At 41.3% G+C, this 18,464-nt stretch overlaps 1 protein-coding gene across 1 annotated transcript in view; it reads right to left on the bottom strand.

Moving 5' to 3' along the window:
- The window catches only part of tcf3b (transcription factor 3b), a 100,647-nt gene that overhangs the window by 51,751 nt on the left and 30,432 nt on the right, over positions 1-18,464 (bottom strand). Inside the window, exon 3 of the mRNA XM_034180234.1 lies at positions 17,874-17,946. Within this exon, the coding sequence (XP_034036125.1) occupies positions 17,874-17,946 (73 nt within the window). The remainder of the gene's footprint in view (positions 1-17,873; positions 17,947-18,464) is intronic.

Raw genomic sequence — 18,464 nt, 5'->3', positions numbered from 1 at the left:
GCTCTATTGGGGTGATATGGTACTACGAGGTCCCTAAGATAAGATGGGACCTGATTATTCAAAACCTTATAAGTAAGAAGAAGAATTTTAAATTCTATTCTAGAATTAACAGGAAGCCAATGAAGAGAGGCCAATATGGGTGAGATATGCTCTCTCCTTCTAGTCCCCGTCAGTACTCTAGCTGCAGCATTTTGAATTAACTGAAGGCTTTTTAGGGAACTTTTAGGACAACCTGATAATAATGAATTACAATAGTCCAGCCTAGAGGAAATAAATGCATGAATTAGTTTTTCAGCATCACTCTGAGACAAGACCTTTCTGATTTTAGAGATATTGCGTAAATGCAAAAAAGCAGTCCTACATATTTGTTTAATATGCGCTTTGAATGACATATCCTGATCAAAAATGACTCCAAGATTTCTCACAGTATTACTAGAGGTCAGGGTAATGCCATCCAGAGTAAGGATCTGGTTAGACACCATGTTTCTAAGATTTGTGAGGCCAAGTACAATAACTTCAGTTTTATCTGAGTTTAAAAGCAGGAAATTAGAGGTCATCCATGTCTTTATGTCTGTAAGACAATCCTGCAGTTTAGCTAATTGGTGTGTGTCCTCTGGCTTCATGGATAGATAAAGCTGGGTATCATCTGCGTAACAATGAAAATTTAAGCAATACCGTCTAATAATACTGCCTAAGGGAAGCATGTATAAAGTGAATAAAATTGGTCCTAGCACAGAACCTTGTGGAACTCCATAATTAACTTTAGTCTGTGAAGAAGATTCCCCATTTACATGAACAAATTGTAATCTATTAGACAAATACGATTCAAACCACCGCAGCGCAGTGCCTTTAATACCTATGGCATGCTCTAATCTCTGTAATAAAATTTTATGGTCAACAGTATCAAAAGCAGCACTGAGGTCTAACAGAACAAGCACAGAGATAAGTCCACTGTCCGAGGCCATAAGAAGATCATTTGTAACCTTCACTAATGCTGTTTCTGTACTATGATGAATTCTAAAACCTGACTGAAACTCTTCAAATAGACCATTCCTCTGCAGATGATCAGTTAGCTGTTTTACAACTACCCTTTCAAGAATTTTTGAGAGAAAAGGAAGGTTGGAGATTGGCCTATAATTAGCTAAGATAGCTGGGTCAAGTGATGGCTTTTTAAGTAATGGTTTAATTACTGCCACCTTAAAAGCCTGTGGTACATAGCCAACTAACAAAGATAGATTGATCATATTTAAGATCGAAGCATTAAATAATGGTAGGGCTTCCTTGAGCAGCCTGGTAGGAATGGGGTCTAACAAACATGTTGATGGCTTGGATGAAGTAACTAATGAAAATAACTCAGACAGAACAATCGGAGAGAAAGAGTCTAACCAAATACCGGCATCACTGAAAGCAGCCAAAGATAACGATACGTCTTTGGGATGGTTATGAGTAATTTTTTCTCTAATAGTTAAAATTTTGTTAGCAAAGAAAGTCATGAAGTCATTACTAGTTAAAGTTAATGGAATACTCAGCTCAATAGAGCTCTGACTCTTTGTCAGCCTGGCTACAGTGCTGAAAAGAAACCTGGGGTTGTTCTTATTTTCTTCAATTAGTGATGAGTAGAAAGATGTCCTAGCTTTACGGAGGGCTTTTTTATAGAGCAACAGACTCTTTTTCCAGGCTAAGTGAAGATCTTCTAAATTAGTGAGACGCCATTTCCTCTCCAACTTACGGGTTATCTGCTTTAAGCTACGAGTTTGTGAGTTATACCACGGAGTCAGGCACTTCTGATTTAAAGCTCTCTTTTTTAGAGGAGCTACAGCATCCAAAGTTGTCTTCAATGAGGATGTAAAACTATTGACGAGATACTCTATCTCACTTACAGAGTTTAGGTAGCTACTCTGCACTGTGTTGGTATATGGCATTAGAGAACATAAAGTAGGAATCATATCCTTAAACCTAGTTACAGCGCTTTCTGAAAGACTTCTAGTGTAATGAAACTTATTTCCCACTGCTGGGTAGTCCATCAGAGTAAATGTAAATGTTATTAAGAAATGATCAGACAGAAGGGAGTTTTCAGGGAATACTGTTAAGTCTTCTATTTCCATACCATAAGTCAGAACAAGATCTAAGATATGATTAAAGTGGTGGGTGGACTCATTTACTTTTTGAGCAAAGCCAATAGAGTCTAATAATAGATTAAATGCAGTGTTGAGGCTGTCATTCTCAGCATCTGTGTGGATGTTAAAATCGCCCACTATAATTATCTTATCTGAGCTAAGCACTAAGTCAGACAAAAGGTCTGAAAATTCACAGAGAAACTCACAGTAACGACCAGGTGGACGATAGATAATAACAAATAAAACTGTTTTTTGGGACTTCCAATTTGGATGGACAAGACTAAGAGTCAAGCTTTCAAATGAATTAAAGCTCTGTCTGGGTTTTTGATTAATTAATAAGCTGGAATGGAAGATTGCTGCTAATCCTCCGCCCCGGCCCGTGCTACGAGCATTCTGACAGTTAGTGTGACTCGGGGGTGTTGACTCATTTAAACTAACATATTCATCCTGCTGTAACCAGGTTTCTGTAAGGCAGAATAAATCAATATGTTGATCAATTATTATATCATTTACCAACAGGGACTTAGAAGAGAGAGACCTAATGTTTAATAGACCACATTTAACAGTTTTAGTCTGTGGTGCAGTTGAAGGTGCTATATTATTTTTTCTTTTTGAATTTTTATGCTTAAATAGATTTTTGCTGGTTATTGGTAGTCTGGAAGCAGGCACCGTCTGTACGGGGATGGGGTAATGAGGGGATGGCAGGGGGAGAGAAGCTGCAGAGAGGTGTGTAAGACTACAACTCTGCTTCCTGGTCCAAACCCTGGATAGTCACGGTTTGGAGGATTTAAGAAAATTGGCCAGATTTCTAGAAATGAGAGCTGCTCCATCCAAAGTGGGATGGATGCCGTCTCTCCTAACAAGACCAGGTTTTCCCCAGAAGCTTTGCCAATTATCTATGAAGCCCACCTCATTTTTTGGACACCACTCAGACAGCCAGCAATTCAAGGAGAACATGCGGCTAAACATGTCACTCCCGGTCTGATTGGGGAGGGGCCCAGAGAAAACTACAGAGTCCGACATTGTTTTTGCAAAGTTACACACCGATTTAATGTTAATTTTAGTGACCTCCGATTGGCGTGACCGGGTGTCATTACTGCCGACGTGAATTACAATCTTACCAAATTTACGCTTAGCCTTAGCCAGCAGTTTCAAATTTCCTTCAATGTCGCCTGCTCTGGCCCCCGGAAGACAACTGACTATGGTTGCTGGTGTCGCTAACTTCACATTTCGCAAAACAGAGTCGCCAATAACCAGAGTTTGATCCTCGGCGGGTGTGTCGTCGAGTGGGGAAAAACGGTTAGAGATGTGAACGGGTTGGCGGTGTACACGGGGCTTCTGTTTAGGGCTACGCTTCCTCCTCACAGTCACCCAGTCAGCCTGCTTTCCCGGCTGCTCGGGATCTGCCAGGGGGTAACTAACGGCGACTAAGCTACCTTGGTCCGCACCGACTACAGGGGCCTGGCTAGCTGTAGAATTTTCCACGGTGCGGAGCCGAGTCTCCAATTCGCCCAGCCTGGCCTCCAAAGCTACGAATAAGCTACACTTATTACAAGTACCGTTACTGCTAAAGGAGGCCGAGGAATAACTAAACATTTCACACCCAGAGCAGAAAAGTGCGGGAGAGACAGGAGAAGCCGCCATGCTAAATCGGCTAAGAGCTAGTAGCTACGCTAAGCTAGCAGATTCCTAAAAACACGCAAAGTGAATAATGTGTAAATAATTTAGAGGTGATTCAGCAGAAGGAGTGCTTTAGTTAAGGCACGTAAAGATTACACTGGGAAACAAATCGTAATCTAGATAACTAGATCAATCTAACTGCGCAGATTAAACAGCTAACAGATACAGAAAAACACCGCTGTGCTCCGGAACAGGAAGTGATACAATACCGCAGTGAGAGCCAACCACCAGTAGAGGCAAGCAAGAGGGGATGCAAGAATGCAGATTGTCTTGGTTGAAAGACAACCAAGTTAATATTTGAGAACACAAATCTCCTCATTGGTCAAAAATGCTGTGTTCATGTTCTGGGGTTTGTGTAACAGTGGCAGCTTCAAGAGCTTCAATAGTCCAAGGAGAGGCTAATATCACAGCTATTACTAGTCTCAACTGATTTGCCAACAGGTGTAAAAAAAAAACAAAAAAAAAAAACAGGAAAATGTTTGACAGATTATTGGAAACTCTTAAGCTGTTCTCTGCTCGTAGCTCTCTTTAGCACAGTTTTACATTTTGTGCTCCCCCAACATGTGTTTGTTGTCTAATATTATGTAGTTTTATATTTGAAAAAACAACGAGCAAATCTATGAATAAAAGGCATTTGTTTTCCACAATGCTGTAGGGGCGCAGGTCTTTCGTAATGAAAGACCCGATGGATCAAGTTATTCTTTTTTGCATGTTCAGTACTGGCTGGAAGTTGATCACAATGAAGCAGTGTGCACTTGGCGGCTCCTGGTGTTGCCGCTATGGCTGTTCAACTTCTATCAACTCAGGCCGATGACGTGCTAAATGAACATCATCAGCATGTGTTGCATCTCCAAAATGCTTGACCTTTATTTTGCACAGCTTGCATACTGAATCTGTCCTATGAAGCTACTTCTTTCCCGGGATATTATAGAATCTAAAGTGTGCCCACATGCTCACTTTTAATGTAGACAAAGGAGTTTGAATCAGTTTCTGCTCTATGTTAATGAGCCAAGCTAACTTGCTAACGCAGTGTGAACTGTTGTATGGAACCCGTGATAGACGCGTGACAGCAACTCCACATTTATGACAGAGAGGAGAGAGACTAAATCAAAGTGGACACATTTTTTTTAAAATAAATAGATTTTTGAAATCGACTGAATCGTGGAGAATAAGAATCACTATCTGATGTAAATGGAAACCTCTACCCCCGCCCACAATGCCTCTAGTTTAAAATGACATTATTACAGGCATTACATTTTAATGAGATACTGTAAAATACTCAGAGAAGTTGGGTACATAATGTAAAAAATGTAATAATGGGTAAAAATGTTAGAGAAATGTTTCCAAAGAATGACTGCAAACTACTGTAGTGATGTTTTCCACATTTTGTGATGCTATGCAAGTTAATAGGATTTGGTTGAAAATCATTTTAAGTTACATTAGCATGCCACATAGGAGATATGAATGGGTCTCATACAAACGTCACAGAAAAAAATTGCTGGAGTACTTAAACACACACAAACACAAAGGTAGTTTCTATTAGTAACAATCACATATAATGTCCTAAGTATACACAAAATTGCAGACAGTGGGAAACATGTATACTAAAGGAAGCAGAGAGGTATAAGGTGGCAGAGAAAGGAACTGGCCACATTACCGCATCACACCATGGTCTACTGTAGGACTAGTGCTGCACAACTAACTCACTAATTCAATTCCTTGTCACTGCAACATGAGCATGCACAATAAACATGTCACAAAAGGCTGCTTAAGGTGCAATGAAAAAGAAAAATATTTTTTATTTGCAAACACCACGACACGAGTTAAGATTTGACCCTGAAGTGCTAGCACTCGATGTTTCCACGGTGAGCAGTGTGGAAAGCCGGTAGAAGGAGTTCAACATTTGTGTTTTTGTTCAAACTGTGTTAAGTCAAGAGACATGGAAGAGCCAAAAATCCTGTTGATTCATCAGTGTTTGTTAATTTATCGCAACTCATATCATCATGACAATACTGAACAGTGATATCGCACATCATAGGTTTTCCTCAAAGCATGGTACAGTGTGAAGGTCAGGAATGACTGAAGACTACCATGATGCTGAACATTACTTACAATGTTTAATCCAAACGCTGCACAATCAGGCCAGTGAAATAGATCCTGTTACAACAACAACCAATTTGTAAAGAATCATAATACTGATAAGCCACCACACAAGATAGTGTCATGCAGTCTGACCCCAAGCTAAATGTATTCAATGCTGACCACTGGCAAGAGTAGACGGCCAATGGTCTCTTAAAGCAAGAGGGGTTAAAAAAATAAAATAAAATCCAAAACAAACTTGGATTTAAACAGCCAATGAAAGCAATCAATCCCTCTACTACAGCTGTACACAGAATTCGGTGTAAAACTGGAAGATCGGCAAGGAGAATTCAGGTAGTAGGCCACATTCTGGCACAGCACCACTGCAGGATCCCACAGCAGCCTCATTGTCCATTACTGGCTAAGAGTGGAATCTCACTAGTAAATGTCTGCAAACGGTGTATTTTCCCAAAGACCACACGAGTGAGGACATCACACCAGTCTTTTGGAGTTGCTTGTGCAGTAAACACTATTTATTCCCTCTGTATGGCTAGTCACTACTGCAGTGCTTCGGGAACTAGCCAATAGTACTAGGACAATACACTTCTTTCCAACATGATGCATATCATGATACTTAGGTGCCAATTCAACATGGAAAACAATTCTTAAGACGTGATCCTACAAGTGTTGCAATTTGACATGATAATGTATTGTGAGTTTTGTTTGCTACTTGTAAAACTAGATTTGGGCAAGCAGTTGAATAATACACTACTCAAGACTGTAAATCATATCAAAATTTTATTCAAAGAGTGTCTTTGCTACTGAATAACTTAAGTTAAACACTGCTATACCGCAAACCTCCTCAAATCATTCAAAACGTTTAATGGTCATCATCATGACTTGATCAATGAATACAGCAAACATATATCAGAAATTACGCAAGCCTTTTTTCCCCATTCATGAGTAACATTCTCACAACATTGGCTTTTACACATTTTGAGGCTTTTCCGAATAAATTATGAATTTCGTGTTACAGATAGGCAAATGTTATGCTAGGCCCAATTTTAAATAATGATACAGTTTCTGCTCAATAGATGACACTAGTAGGGCTGCAGCTATTGAATATTTTTGGAATGGATTATTCTATCAATTTATCGGATAAAAAGTACTTCAGCGTTTTTAAATAACATCAATAGTCCAGGGCAATCCCCTAACCAATGGCACAATGTTCTTATGTGATCACTCAGATTATCAAATTTAGGGTGTTCCCTTTCTGTTCAGTCAGTCAGGCTGAAAATTCTTGGTTTTCAAAAGAGTTATGTCTAAGGAGTATTTGTGCCAAATTTGATGCTTGTATCACCATTTGCAGGATTCCTCTGTAAATATTTTCTTATCTGCTGCACAAACACACCTGTTCAACATTTTTATGTATTCCCTGTCAAAGTTCACAAAAACAAACAAAAAAACACAGATTTCAAGCTATAAAAAAAATCTGGTTTTCCCATTAGTTTCAATGAATGGGTTTGAGGGGCGGTCACTAACACGATGTCATCAAAGTCCACATTTAATTCACTCTTTAGGGCCCCTTCACATATAACACGACTGAGGCAGAATGACGCAAAAAGAAGGAGTCAAATGCCACTCGTGAAAAATCTTAGCTGCCCAAACGCCTTGTACAGCTGTTGCTACAGCCATTCGCACACACTAGCGGCCAAAAGACAGCAAGTGCCAATTCGATCCTCCTCTCGGCAGGTGTCAGCCAAATTCCAGGTGCCATATATGAACATCCAACACTGCTCGCTGGACACTTAGAAAAGGCGGGGCTATTCACGCTCCTGTCACGACAGTAGAGAGCAGCTGAACACATTCAAGCTGCTTGTTCTTGTTTATTTTGGATTGTTTGTTATGTAACATTTTGATGGAAAGTGCTTTACAAATACATTTATTATTATTAATCGTCGAGAGACTCACATTTGTGAGTGTTTATCAACAGCAGATGAAATAAAGCTAAATTCCCCATGTTTATTAATTAATTTATCAGAGAATATGGCACTAAAAATAAAAAAATGCTTCAGTATTATCAGAATTCTTTATTTATTTAGAATAGTCAGTTCATTTGACATTTACCAGAGACATGCACATAGGGTTTTGTTTTTTAGTTTAAGTGAACTGCTGCTTTCTAATGTATAATTTAAAACCTCAGACTTTTCTGCATAAAATGTCATTTTAAAAAGAGGTGAGCAATGTCTACTTCATTCTCCCATCCACATATAGGAAAGGTCATCCCAGAACGCACTGCGCCGTCAGCATCTAGATTTTTTTCTTCTTTTTTAGCCAATCAACAAACTTCCAATAACATTGGCAATTTTCGCTTAATTTGATAATTACTTTTATAGTGTTTGTTTACATTTACTTTCACATGCGTTGTATTCAAGTCTGTAGTCATGGAGAGGGGAACATTTCAGGAATATGACAGTCCCACAGCTGAAAAACATCTCATGTCAGGGAAGATCCCTGCAGTGGAAAACTATGCTGGGAGCCGGTGAGCCTCGCAGAGAAACACGAACAAGTTTATCCGATTTTGGAGAAGTGTGACCACAAAGAGTCAGAGCGACAGAGATGGCAGACGGCTGTATTTGAGATCTCAATGGGGGAGCTGTGATGTGAACATGGGACTTGAAACAGCTACCACGCTAGGGATGGGTATTGATAAGATTTTAAAAATCAATATCTATACCATTATCGATTCCGCTTATCAATCCAATTCCTTATCTATTCCTTTATCGATACCTCTTGTGAATTTTCTATGTACTAAAACTAGGCTCTACAGGTTTTCTATGTCAACAACATTTTATTGAGTCTTAAAGTAAATAAATATGAAATTGGTCACTGGATCCTTAAACTCTGGACATAAACTCTACACGGTGGATCATTGATCTCTGGACATAAATAGAAATAAACAAAATCTGTAGTTTTTGTGAAAAGCATTTCCTTTCAGACATTACTGGCATGAATTTCTTTCCATATGTCTGAGCTGAGCTCTTGTAGCTGGCTGTGCTGCACGTCAGGATGAAATTCATAAAGAATGCAGCACGTCTCATTTTGGGAGGAAAAACGTTTTAGTCAATTGTAGTTTATTGTCTGTATTACAGCGTTTGGAAAGAGGTGTCATTTTATTTAAAGCGGCAATTCGTTTTAAAGTTATTAATTCTGACCGGACTCTGTCTCTGCAGAGAGCCACACAGCTTTTGGAGCTGTGCTAATGGAATGGAGGATGATTCTCGCTTCTTGACTGCAACAAGAGTCCCAGTTAGTGACTTTAATCCACACAAAACTCATGATTAACATATTTTAATGGCTTTGAGAAGGCTTAAGAAGTGGACTTGCCGCTTCCGAAGAGCAGCGAATCAAAGAACCAACGAGACAGCGGATTGACGCATAGCTTCATTGGTTCACGCTTCAAAGTGGAGTCGCACTGCAGAAGCAGCTGATTACAGACCCACTGCAGGGTCTGTAATCAACGTAGAGAAATTACCATTTTCCTGACAAGCAACCTCAAAAACAATGGCTGCTCTGAAGTACCGAAAAGGGAACCGTTAAGCAAAAAGACTATTGATATCGGTGGATCAAATCATTGCTTAACGATACCCGAAAAGAACCGGTTCTCGATACCCAACCCTATACCACATGTTCATGCTAGCAATGTTACCTGTGTATTGACTGAAACAAACAAGCAACACAAACGTGACAATGGCTGTCAAATGGTTATTGACCATCATGTGGAACTCATAGCACTTGTAAACAGAGGGAGGTAACAACTTTACATATCAAGTCATGTAGCAAAAGACAGCAGAATGATATTCTACAAGGCTGCTGTGTGCAAACATGGGAGAAGTAAAATCAGTGAGAAGCAGCTGTGTTTCAGGTATGTATTTATTACCACTTTGTGGTTATCCAATCTTTTTTAGACATATTCAATGTTTTTTTCCCCCCTTAATATACTGCGGGTTACAAAGGAGCTGGAAATACGTTGGTCAGCCAACCTCAGAAAATTCAGGCAAAACAAATAGTGCAGCCTCCATGGCAGTACGCAAGTACCTATATGCAGTAGGGTGAATCGACATATCACAATGTCTGAGGCATCGCATCAGTAAAGGAGAATTCATCTTGCTATCTTGGATTAAGTGCTTGCCATGAAATGGCGATGCAGAGTTGAGTGGAGCTGCTGTGGCGCTCTGACGAAGGACACTGAACCGTAGTGCGCCCAGACTACCCACCTCAGTCCAGCCCACATTTGGCTCACAAGTAGATACTGTATCTCTGCCATTTTACATACAAATAAAGATTCAACCCATCCTTAATTTTTGTGCTCTCTGGCTGCCACCATTTAAAGTACGTATTTAGAGCTCAATCTCCTGGGAAGGTTCTCACAGGCCACCTTTTTGTGTGTGTGTCTGCTTGAAGCTAAGGTGATGTCATGTAATATTCAGATGAGGCCACATCAACATACAAAACTTGTCTTCATGCTCTTAGTCACTATACCAGATCAGATATGGATCCGCATGTTGATCTGGCACACGTTTGATGCCAGATGCCCTTCCTGACACAACTCCACATTACATACAGAATGGCCATGGAGTGGTCTTGAACAGAGAACCTTCTGTTTTGAAAAGAAAGTGCACTGGCCACTACATTCTGAGGCAAAATAACAAGCAGACCGAGAAGGACCCCAATGCTTCTGTCGCTAATAAGAGTGGAGAAAAATGTAAATTGAAAATACCTGTCAAAATGGCCAAGATTATGAAAATATTTCAAAATTCTGCATCCTCATGTATGATGATTTTAGTTTTGGTGTTAATATCATGAACAACTCAAAATAAAAGCTAAGCTGAAAAGCTACTCTGCTTTCAAACTTGTATTATTTATAAACTTGTATTATTTATTATTTATATCTCAATGTGCAAACCCAAGCAATTTTGAAGGTCAAAGTCAAAACAAAACATTAGGAGCAAAAACTCCAAACCACCCTCCATGCATATATTTATATGTAGCCACCCAGGAGATGCCACATTAACAAGACTTTGTGACAGAATGACACAGTGATTAAGAGACCCCAATCCTATAGCTCCTGCAATATGTAACAGCAGGAGCAAATTAATAATAATATGAATAATAATAATAATAATAATAATAGTCAATTGATATGGAGTTCTGCTACAGAGTGACAATTTTTGGTCATGTCATCCAGTGGTCAACATGTAAACAGTCAACTAACATGATATAACTGGGAAAAAACAACACTGACGTGTTCTCCTAAAGTCAACATACAGTGGTGTGAAGAAGTGTTTGCTCCCTTGAACATTTACATGTTAGAAATTTTTTTAGAACATCAATAAACAAAAAACAATTCAGGCTTTGTATATTGAAATTTCTAAAATGATTCCCTTTAAACTCACAGTGAAAAGTATCAAGAATTAAAAGAAATAAAAGTCTAAAAGCCAAAATGATGGTGTGAATAAGTAAATGCCCCTTTTAGTAAGGTACATGCAAACCATCACTTTTACATCCAGTTTCCTTCAGACAAGACAGGGGATGGATACATGAAGATTCCCAAGACACTGATTATGTCTTGGACTTTGTTTACATGAATTGTGAAGACATACAATCAGTATGGCACTCTATGGTAAATCTGTGCAGAGGCTACAGTTCTCAAAAACTAAGTGACTGTGGAGAAGGACAAGAGTGAGGAAAGCCACCAACACACCCAGAAGTTATAGGCTTCTGTGGCTGTGACTGAAGAAATTGTGCACGTTTTGAGTTTACCATAGAGTAAATTACACCACTGTAAATGTCATAATTCAACATAGTCTCCTGCAACAATAACATCAGCATCAGGTTTTAAAGACAAACATCATATCCACCTACTGCAAATGTGAACATACATCCAGTGACTGTCGTATAGCAGGACAAACAGTCACAGCCAGTGTCAAGAAAAATCACGTCTGAGGCTCAGGACAGTACCTTCTCAAAGCTGAAAACACTGTACGAGGTCTGTTAGAAAAGTATCCAACATTTTTATTTTTTTCAAAAACCTGATGGATTTGAATCACGTGTGCTTGCATGAGCCAACCTTGAACCTTCGTGCGCATGCGTGAATTTTTTCACGCCTGTCGATTGCGTCATTTGCTTGTAAGTAAGCAGCCTTTGTGTGAGGATGGGTGTAGTCTCTCATCGTTTTTTCTTTGCAAGGAAATGGCAAAACGACTGGAGCAGCGCGACTGCATTAAATTTTGCCAGAAACTGGGCGACAGCCAGGTGGAAACCATTCGGATTATTCAGACAGCTTTCGGTGATGATCCTTTGGGCATCACACAGATTAAGGAGCGGTACATCCGGTTTAAAGACGGCCGCACAACGGTGGACAGCAAGCCGTGCTCCGGTCGGCCATCAACACGCTGAAATGACCAGATCATTTCCAAAGTGAACGCTGTGGTGATGCAGGACCGTCGTGTGACTATCTGAGAAATTGCAGAAGAGGTGGACATCAGCACTTTTTCGGCACATTCCACTGTGACAGAAGATTTTGCCATGAAAAGAGTTGCAGCGAAATTCATGCCGATGGCTTGGGCACAAAGCTGATGGCAGAGCAAAAGCGCCTTCGTGTTGAAGTCTCACAGGACATGTTGTGGCATGCCCACCTCGTCCACCATTCAGAAGATTCAGACGGTGGCTTCGGTGGCTTTTCAGTTGTGTGACTATCCGAGAAATTGTGAAAGAAGTGGCTTTCGTTAAAGCATCGAGATCGTGAGCTTCAGTTTTGTTAAGTTCCTCTTTCGTCCCTTTTGCGCTCTTGCTTCGCAGACTGTTCGGTGATAAAGCTCTTTCGTCCACCTTTTCTCAACGAATTGCGACTTTTTTTACTTTTTCCCTTCGTTCAGGAATAGTCGTGTGCTGTGTGACTGGGCCATTAAGGTTAATATTCCGGTTTCTGAATCATTATGAATAATCCGTTTACGTGCTTAAGCAGACAGAGTTACTCCTGTATACATGGTCATTGGTATCATTTGGAATATCCCCATCCAAACAGCGACGCATGGACAACGTCCAGATGCACGGAGAACATCATGACGCAAATATGCATCATTTCCATCAATAAAAGACATTATATTCATGTCTTTCACGATACTAATGAAGTATTCGGTTTCCTCCAAGCTCCAAAAGTGTGGTGCTGTACTGCCGCGTCTGGATTTCGCCATACTTATTTACCTCTGCTTCTGTGGATTCCGGCGGGTTGCGCGTGCTGCATACAAGTAGTTGCCGTACTCAAAAGACCAAGATTCCTTGCGGATAGGACATGCGCAGAACACAAAATAATGTTCCTTTCTATGTGGATTTCCTGATGCGTCAAGCTCGTCAAGTGGAGTAAACAAGAAGTGAAAAGAGCGAGTGGTGACGTCAGTGGATTGCATCAGAGCGCAGCTCGTCTAAACGATTATAACAAGAAGTTAAATCTGTTATAAACATAAAAATAAATACTTTAACAGCTGCACACAAGAAGGGAAAAACACGCAACAGTTTTATCAAGTCATGACAATGTAAACAAGTCAAATAATTACTTTTTAGACGGCTCAAAATGCTTTCTGCAGCTTGTTAGGCGCGTGCGTGCGAATGGCTCCAGCTGCAGCCTCCTCTGTGATTCAGGAAGTGATTAGAGTCATTTTCAACGGCCAATTTGCAGAAAAAAATGATTAATCTGCCATGAAATAATACCTTTATATACGCAGCGGCCAGCACGGTGGCAGCCGGTAGAACAAAGAACAGCTTCCAGCTGTGAACACATCAGGTGGGATCGTCACGACACAGTTGATGCTATTGCGTGAAGCAAAGGCATGCTCGTGTCAGGGCACCTTTAGATTAACTACTGTTGAATACACATGAACAGTGTATACAACAGAAAATACTGCATGTACATAGATCACTTGGGGCCAAAAACGCTGCCAGTAAACAAATAAAGACTACATGTGTAAATTCACAATGCTGTTTGTTGTGATCCAAGGGAAGCGGGCTTGTCGCAATTGGAGTATTTGTGTGTGAAGGGGGTTAGAAACATTGCCAGCAGCTGCAGAGGTGACAGAGGGGACGCCCGCCTCGAGGCTAGGGGGCCTGACCAGCTCCCACCACACGCACGGTCACACTCTACCACCCCTACTTCTCAAACATCCCTCTCTTCTCGCCAATGGTTGCTTCTCTCCGGTCTGCCCAACACACACGCACACCGACCACTGAGGAAGAGAGAAGGACGCCTAATGCAATTAGCACCCCTCTGAGCACTTTTGTGTTGATGAATGGAGGTGGTGTGGTGGGCCAGTAGGCCACTCGCTGCTTTTCCCGCGCTGCTGGACCCCTCAATACACAAACTGTCCACGTGACGTCAAAGATGGACACTGTTATTTCATGCACATTAATTCTAATTTTGACCAATAGCTTACAAGCCCACAAAAAGAGCATTTCTGAATACTTTGTGTAAAATTTCAACATTCAAGGTACAGGAATAAGGAACAACAAATACAAGCTTTAAGTGTTGTTCTTTAAACCTGAATAACTATACAAAGGCCTGTTATCGACAGACTGCAGTGACATTACCGGGACAAAATTTTTGCATGTTAGAACATAGATGCTGAAGTGCTACTAGAGGCTACCTGCAGATCTGCCAAAGTTAGATGTGGTGGCATGAAGTATGGCAATAAAATGGGTGTCAATGACCGAGGGCCACACTTTGGGACACGGGGGAGGGAGGGGGGGGTGGAATCAACTCCTCACTGTTTAGTAATTGCCTGCTGTAACAGAAACAAACACAATCCTGCCTTCCACAGGCTGATCCTTCTATACAACAATCTCTCTCTCTCTCTCTCTCTCCCCCCCCCCCCCCCCCCCCCCCCTCACTGCATGCTGGGCTAACTTAAGAGGCTGCAAGCTGGGGTGAGGGACACTGTCTCGGATTCAAGCCATTTCCTGCAGATCAGTAGGGGCAAGAACCCTGTGCAGTGTTGGGGGAGGAGTGTTTTACACATCAGGGTGGAGGAGTCGTTTCAAGTCCATAAGCTCCTTTTTTTTTGCTTTTGTTCCTCAGTGGCCAAGTTCTCACTCGGGGGGAGACTGGGGAGTGTGACTCTATTTCACACGGCACGTTGGCAGGATGACAGAGAAATGAAAGTAACGAGACTTACTAATAACATTCAGGAAGCCAGAAAAGCTCACTCAAAGGTTTCAGGTGTTTGAAGGGGTTATGCAGCACCATAAAAATAGAGAAACAAAGAATCACTAAAACGGTAATAAAAAAAAAGACTGATAAGACAGCTGCTAAAAAAATAAACTCAAAACTTTAAAATCTGCATACAATTTTAATAATTAATATATATCTTACAGACCTGTTAAGAATTAAGCTGCAGTCTTATCTATCAGTTCTTCATACAGACACCACTGCCAAATTTGACACAGTTAAAGGGGACCGCCACCAATTTTTCAAAGGAAGCCTCCAGGGGGACCACATACACATTTACTCTTTCCCAACAAAAACAAAGTTATGGCACTAAAAATTAGGAGTAGCGCGATCATTATGAAGATCCATTTTAACAGGCCAAGTGCTGTCTTGGAAATGCACAAACGTACAAGGATAAATACCAACACAAAATAGCATTAAGTAGATACGGAGCTAACTACTGCATCTTGCTGAAATAACCATTATAAAACTAGCCCTGTTAAGATGACTTATTATTCACTCTACTACAGTTGATTTGCTCTCACACACAGTCAGGTTTGGCACAGAGTTTTCCCCGAGCAGTGTTTCCCTCAGCCACCTCACACTCTGCTGAGCAGCCCGGTGCAGGTTGGATGCAACTTGGTATACAATTTTGAATTACTTTCACATATCAAGAGTTGTGGACAGTGTGTGCAGCAGGTTTGCCTGGAGTTACACCGAACTGCACCAGGCTGTCCTGATCCAAACTTGGGGAGTGCCAAGAAGGCTGGGAGTCCACAGAGTTCAAACCTCTCCCAAGTGGTGTACCTGCTTTAGAGAACCCGATGTGAAATACTGCCAGGCGAGAACTGTTTGGGGCAATGAGCCGAGTTGTAGCTCAGCCTGTTACAGCACAAAACTCAGCTGGGTGTGAGAGTTGTTTTAGTGAAATAAACAGAATGCACCTGCTGTTAAAACAAATGCCATAGTGGTTTCTCCCAAAAACACAAGCTATTCAAAGTCAGGACTGTCAATTATTTTGAATAACTCACTCGCTGCCTTTCAAATATCACATTTTATATGACGACATCCAGTTCATTTATCGCTACTTAATGTACTGAAGTGGTGGTGAGAATATGAGCGCTCTAAATCACCTCAAATTAATCTTCAACTGATAGACTAATAATATTAATAATAATTCATGCTTTATTAATCCCTTAAGCCCCTTTCACACCGGGGCTGCTTTGAGTTGCTTCCTGTGGCGTCATAACGACGCAGGAATGTCTGCGACAGGTGTGCGCAGCAGGGGGGCAGAGAGGAGGTGAGAACGCAGCCTGCAGGATCTCTGCACAGAGGAATCAAAGTGCACAGTTTGGCTGCAGCCAGACTGTGCATCTGATTTGTCTTCTAGTTTATATTTGTTCTTGTGCTGAGCTGCAGGTCTGCACTTTGAGTTCTGTTACAGTTTAGCTTTCTTCCTTAGACCGCGAGCTGCGCGCGCGTGGAACGAACCATCTGTGAGTAAATGTGGCGACGTCTGGAGTTATACTTGATGTGGACATGTCCTGTCTCTGGCAGTCTGTGAGCAGGACTTTTATGGACTTTATTTAAACACATTTGTGAGAGAAGAGCAAGGAGCAGCAGTAGAAATCAGCGGCATTGTTTTTCTGTGCTCTTTTTGAGCATGTAGTTTCACTGCATTGTGTACACGGTATAAAAACAATCCTACGTGATTTATACTGCGGGAACAATGGCACACAGCAGGAATCATGGGTAAATAGGCATCGGGTAACATTCTAATGTGAGGGTGTGGCTTCCAGTCGCGTCGAGTAACGTCACTTTGCCCTGACTTGCGCTAAAACCACTTCCTTTCTGCGTTGAGCATGGGACGCAAAAAAAATTAAACGTTTAATTTTTGGTGTCTGATTTGCTTCTTCCTTTGCGTCCCTCGCACCGTTGTGGCATCGAGCCGCATCGTCTCGGAACTGGGTTGCTTCCACGCAGCGGCATTATGACGACGCCCGACGCAACTCGAAGCAGCCCCGGTGTGAAAGGGGCTTTAAGGGAATTTTGCCTCTGCATTTAACCCATCCTCATCATAGATCAGTGGTCTCCAAACTAGACCACTGTAATAGATGATCTGATTGCGCCTAAGCAGCGCCTGGGGACTTCCTCCAGATCATTACACACTGCCCTGTTCACAGTGGTTGTCTAAGGAGCACAAACCTAAGAAGCAGGTCTTTTTTTTTAATAGTAGTCAGAGGAAACCGAAAAGAGAACATGCAAAATCAATATAGAAAGGAACTGGGCATGCGGTGTACCTGAACCCCAGACCTGGAACTGGGTATGGTGTGGATCTTAACCCCAGACCTTCTCACTGTGAGACAAGAGTGCTAACCATGATGCCACTGTGCTGCCCAAACAATAAACTGTCTATTTTGGGGTGTGTTTGATTTGAAATAAGTGAGATTTAAGTGTTTACCTTTCACCATCAACTGTTAACTGTGAGGACACTTTGACTATAGTTTCTTTTCTTTCTACTTAAAGTAACTACAAACGAATATCACTTTCATCACATAAAATTTAGACCTTTTGCTTTTGGCTATAATAAAAACACGCATGCTGCCACAGAATACAACCCTATCAACAGTGCAAAGAATAAAGAAAATTTACAGAAACTATTAGTGGTCAACAACTGGTAAAACCCACTGTGGACAAGACTTCAATGTAGGTTAACTGCAAAGTTCTACACTACTTACCTGATCCACCAAACTGACTGCTAGCAAGTGTCAGTGTCCTGTTCTTCCCATTGGCTACAGGCGGTGCAAACATCTACAAGACAAACAGGGAAAAACATTGGAACAAAGGAAAAGATAGCACACTTCACACATCCTATTTCCACTAATAAGTGAGGTCACATAAGCCCATTTCATACTTTGAACAAAAGACACACACTTTATGTTAATATTCTGCCTTGCCATTATGTGTATAAAAGATGGATCAATTTTCAGTTGCTCCATTGTTGTACCCATCCTGGTCTACTAACAAACACGGAATGATTTAAAGTGGGTTAAAGTGAGAGGGGATAAACTGTGCAGCCTTTGATAGTAATGGAGTAAAGCCCCTTTCACACAGGGGGTGCTCCCGGCTGCTCCCAGTTGCGCCGTGCATCATTATGACAACACCGCGTGGAAGCAACTCAGTGCCGAGACGATGCAGCTCGGAGCCACAACAGCGCGAGGGCGCAAAGGAGGAAGCAAGTCGGGCGCCGAAAAATTAAACCTGTTTAATTTTTTTGGCGTCCTGTGCTCGGCGCAGAAAGGAAGTGATTCCAGTGCAACTTGGGGCAA

This window comes from Thalassophryne amazonica, chromosome 10 (assembly GCF_902500255.1).
Source record: "Thalassophryne amazonica chromosome 10, fThaAma1.1, whole genome shotgun sequence".
Taxonomy (NCBI): Eukaryota; Metazoa; Chordata; class Actinopteri; order Batrachoidiformes; family Batrachoididae; genus Thalassophryne; species Thalassophryne amazonica.
Note: the sequence above shows the minus strand (reverse complement) of the source record. Positions and strands in the feature narration are given on the sequence as shown.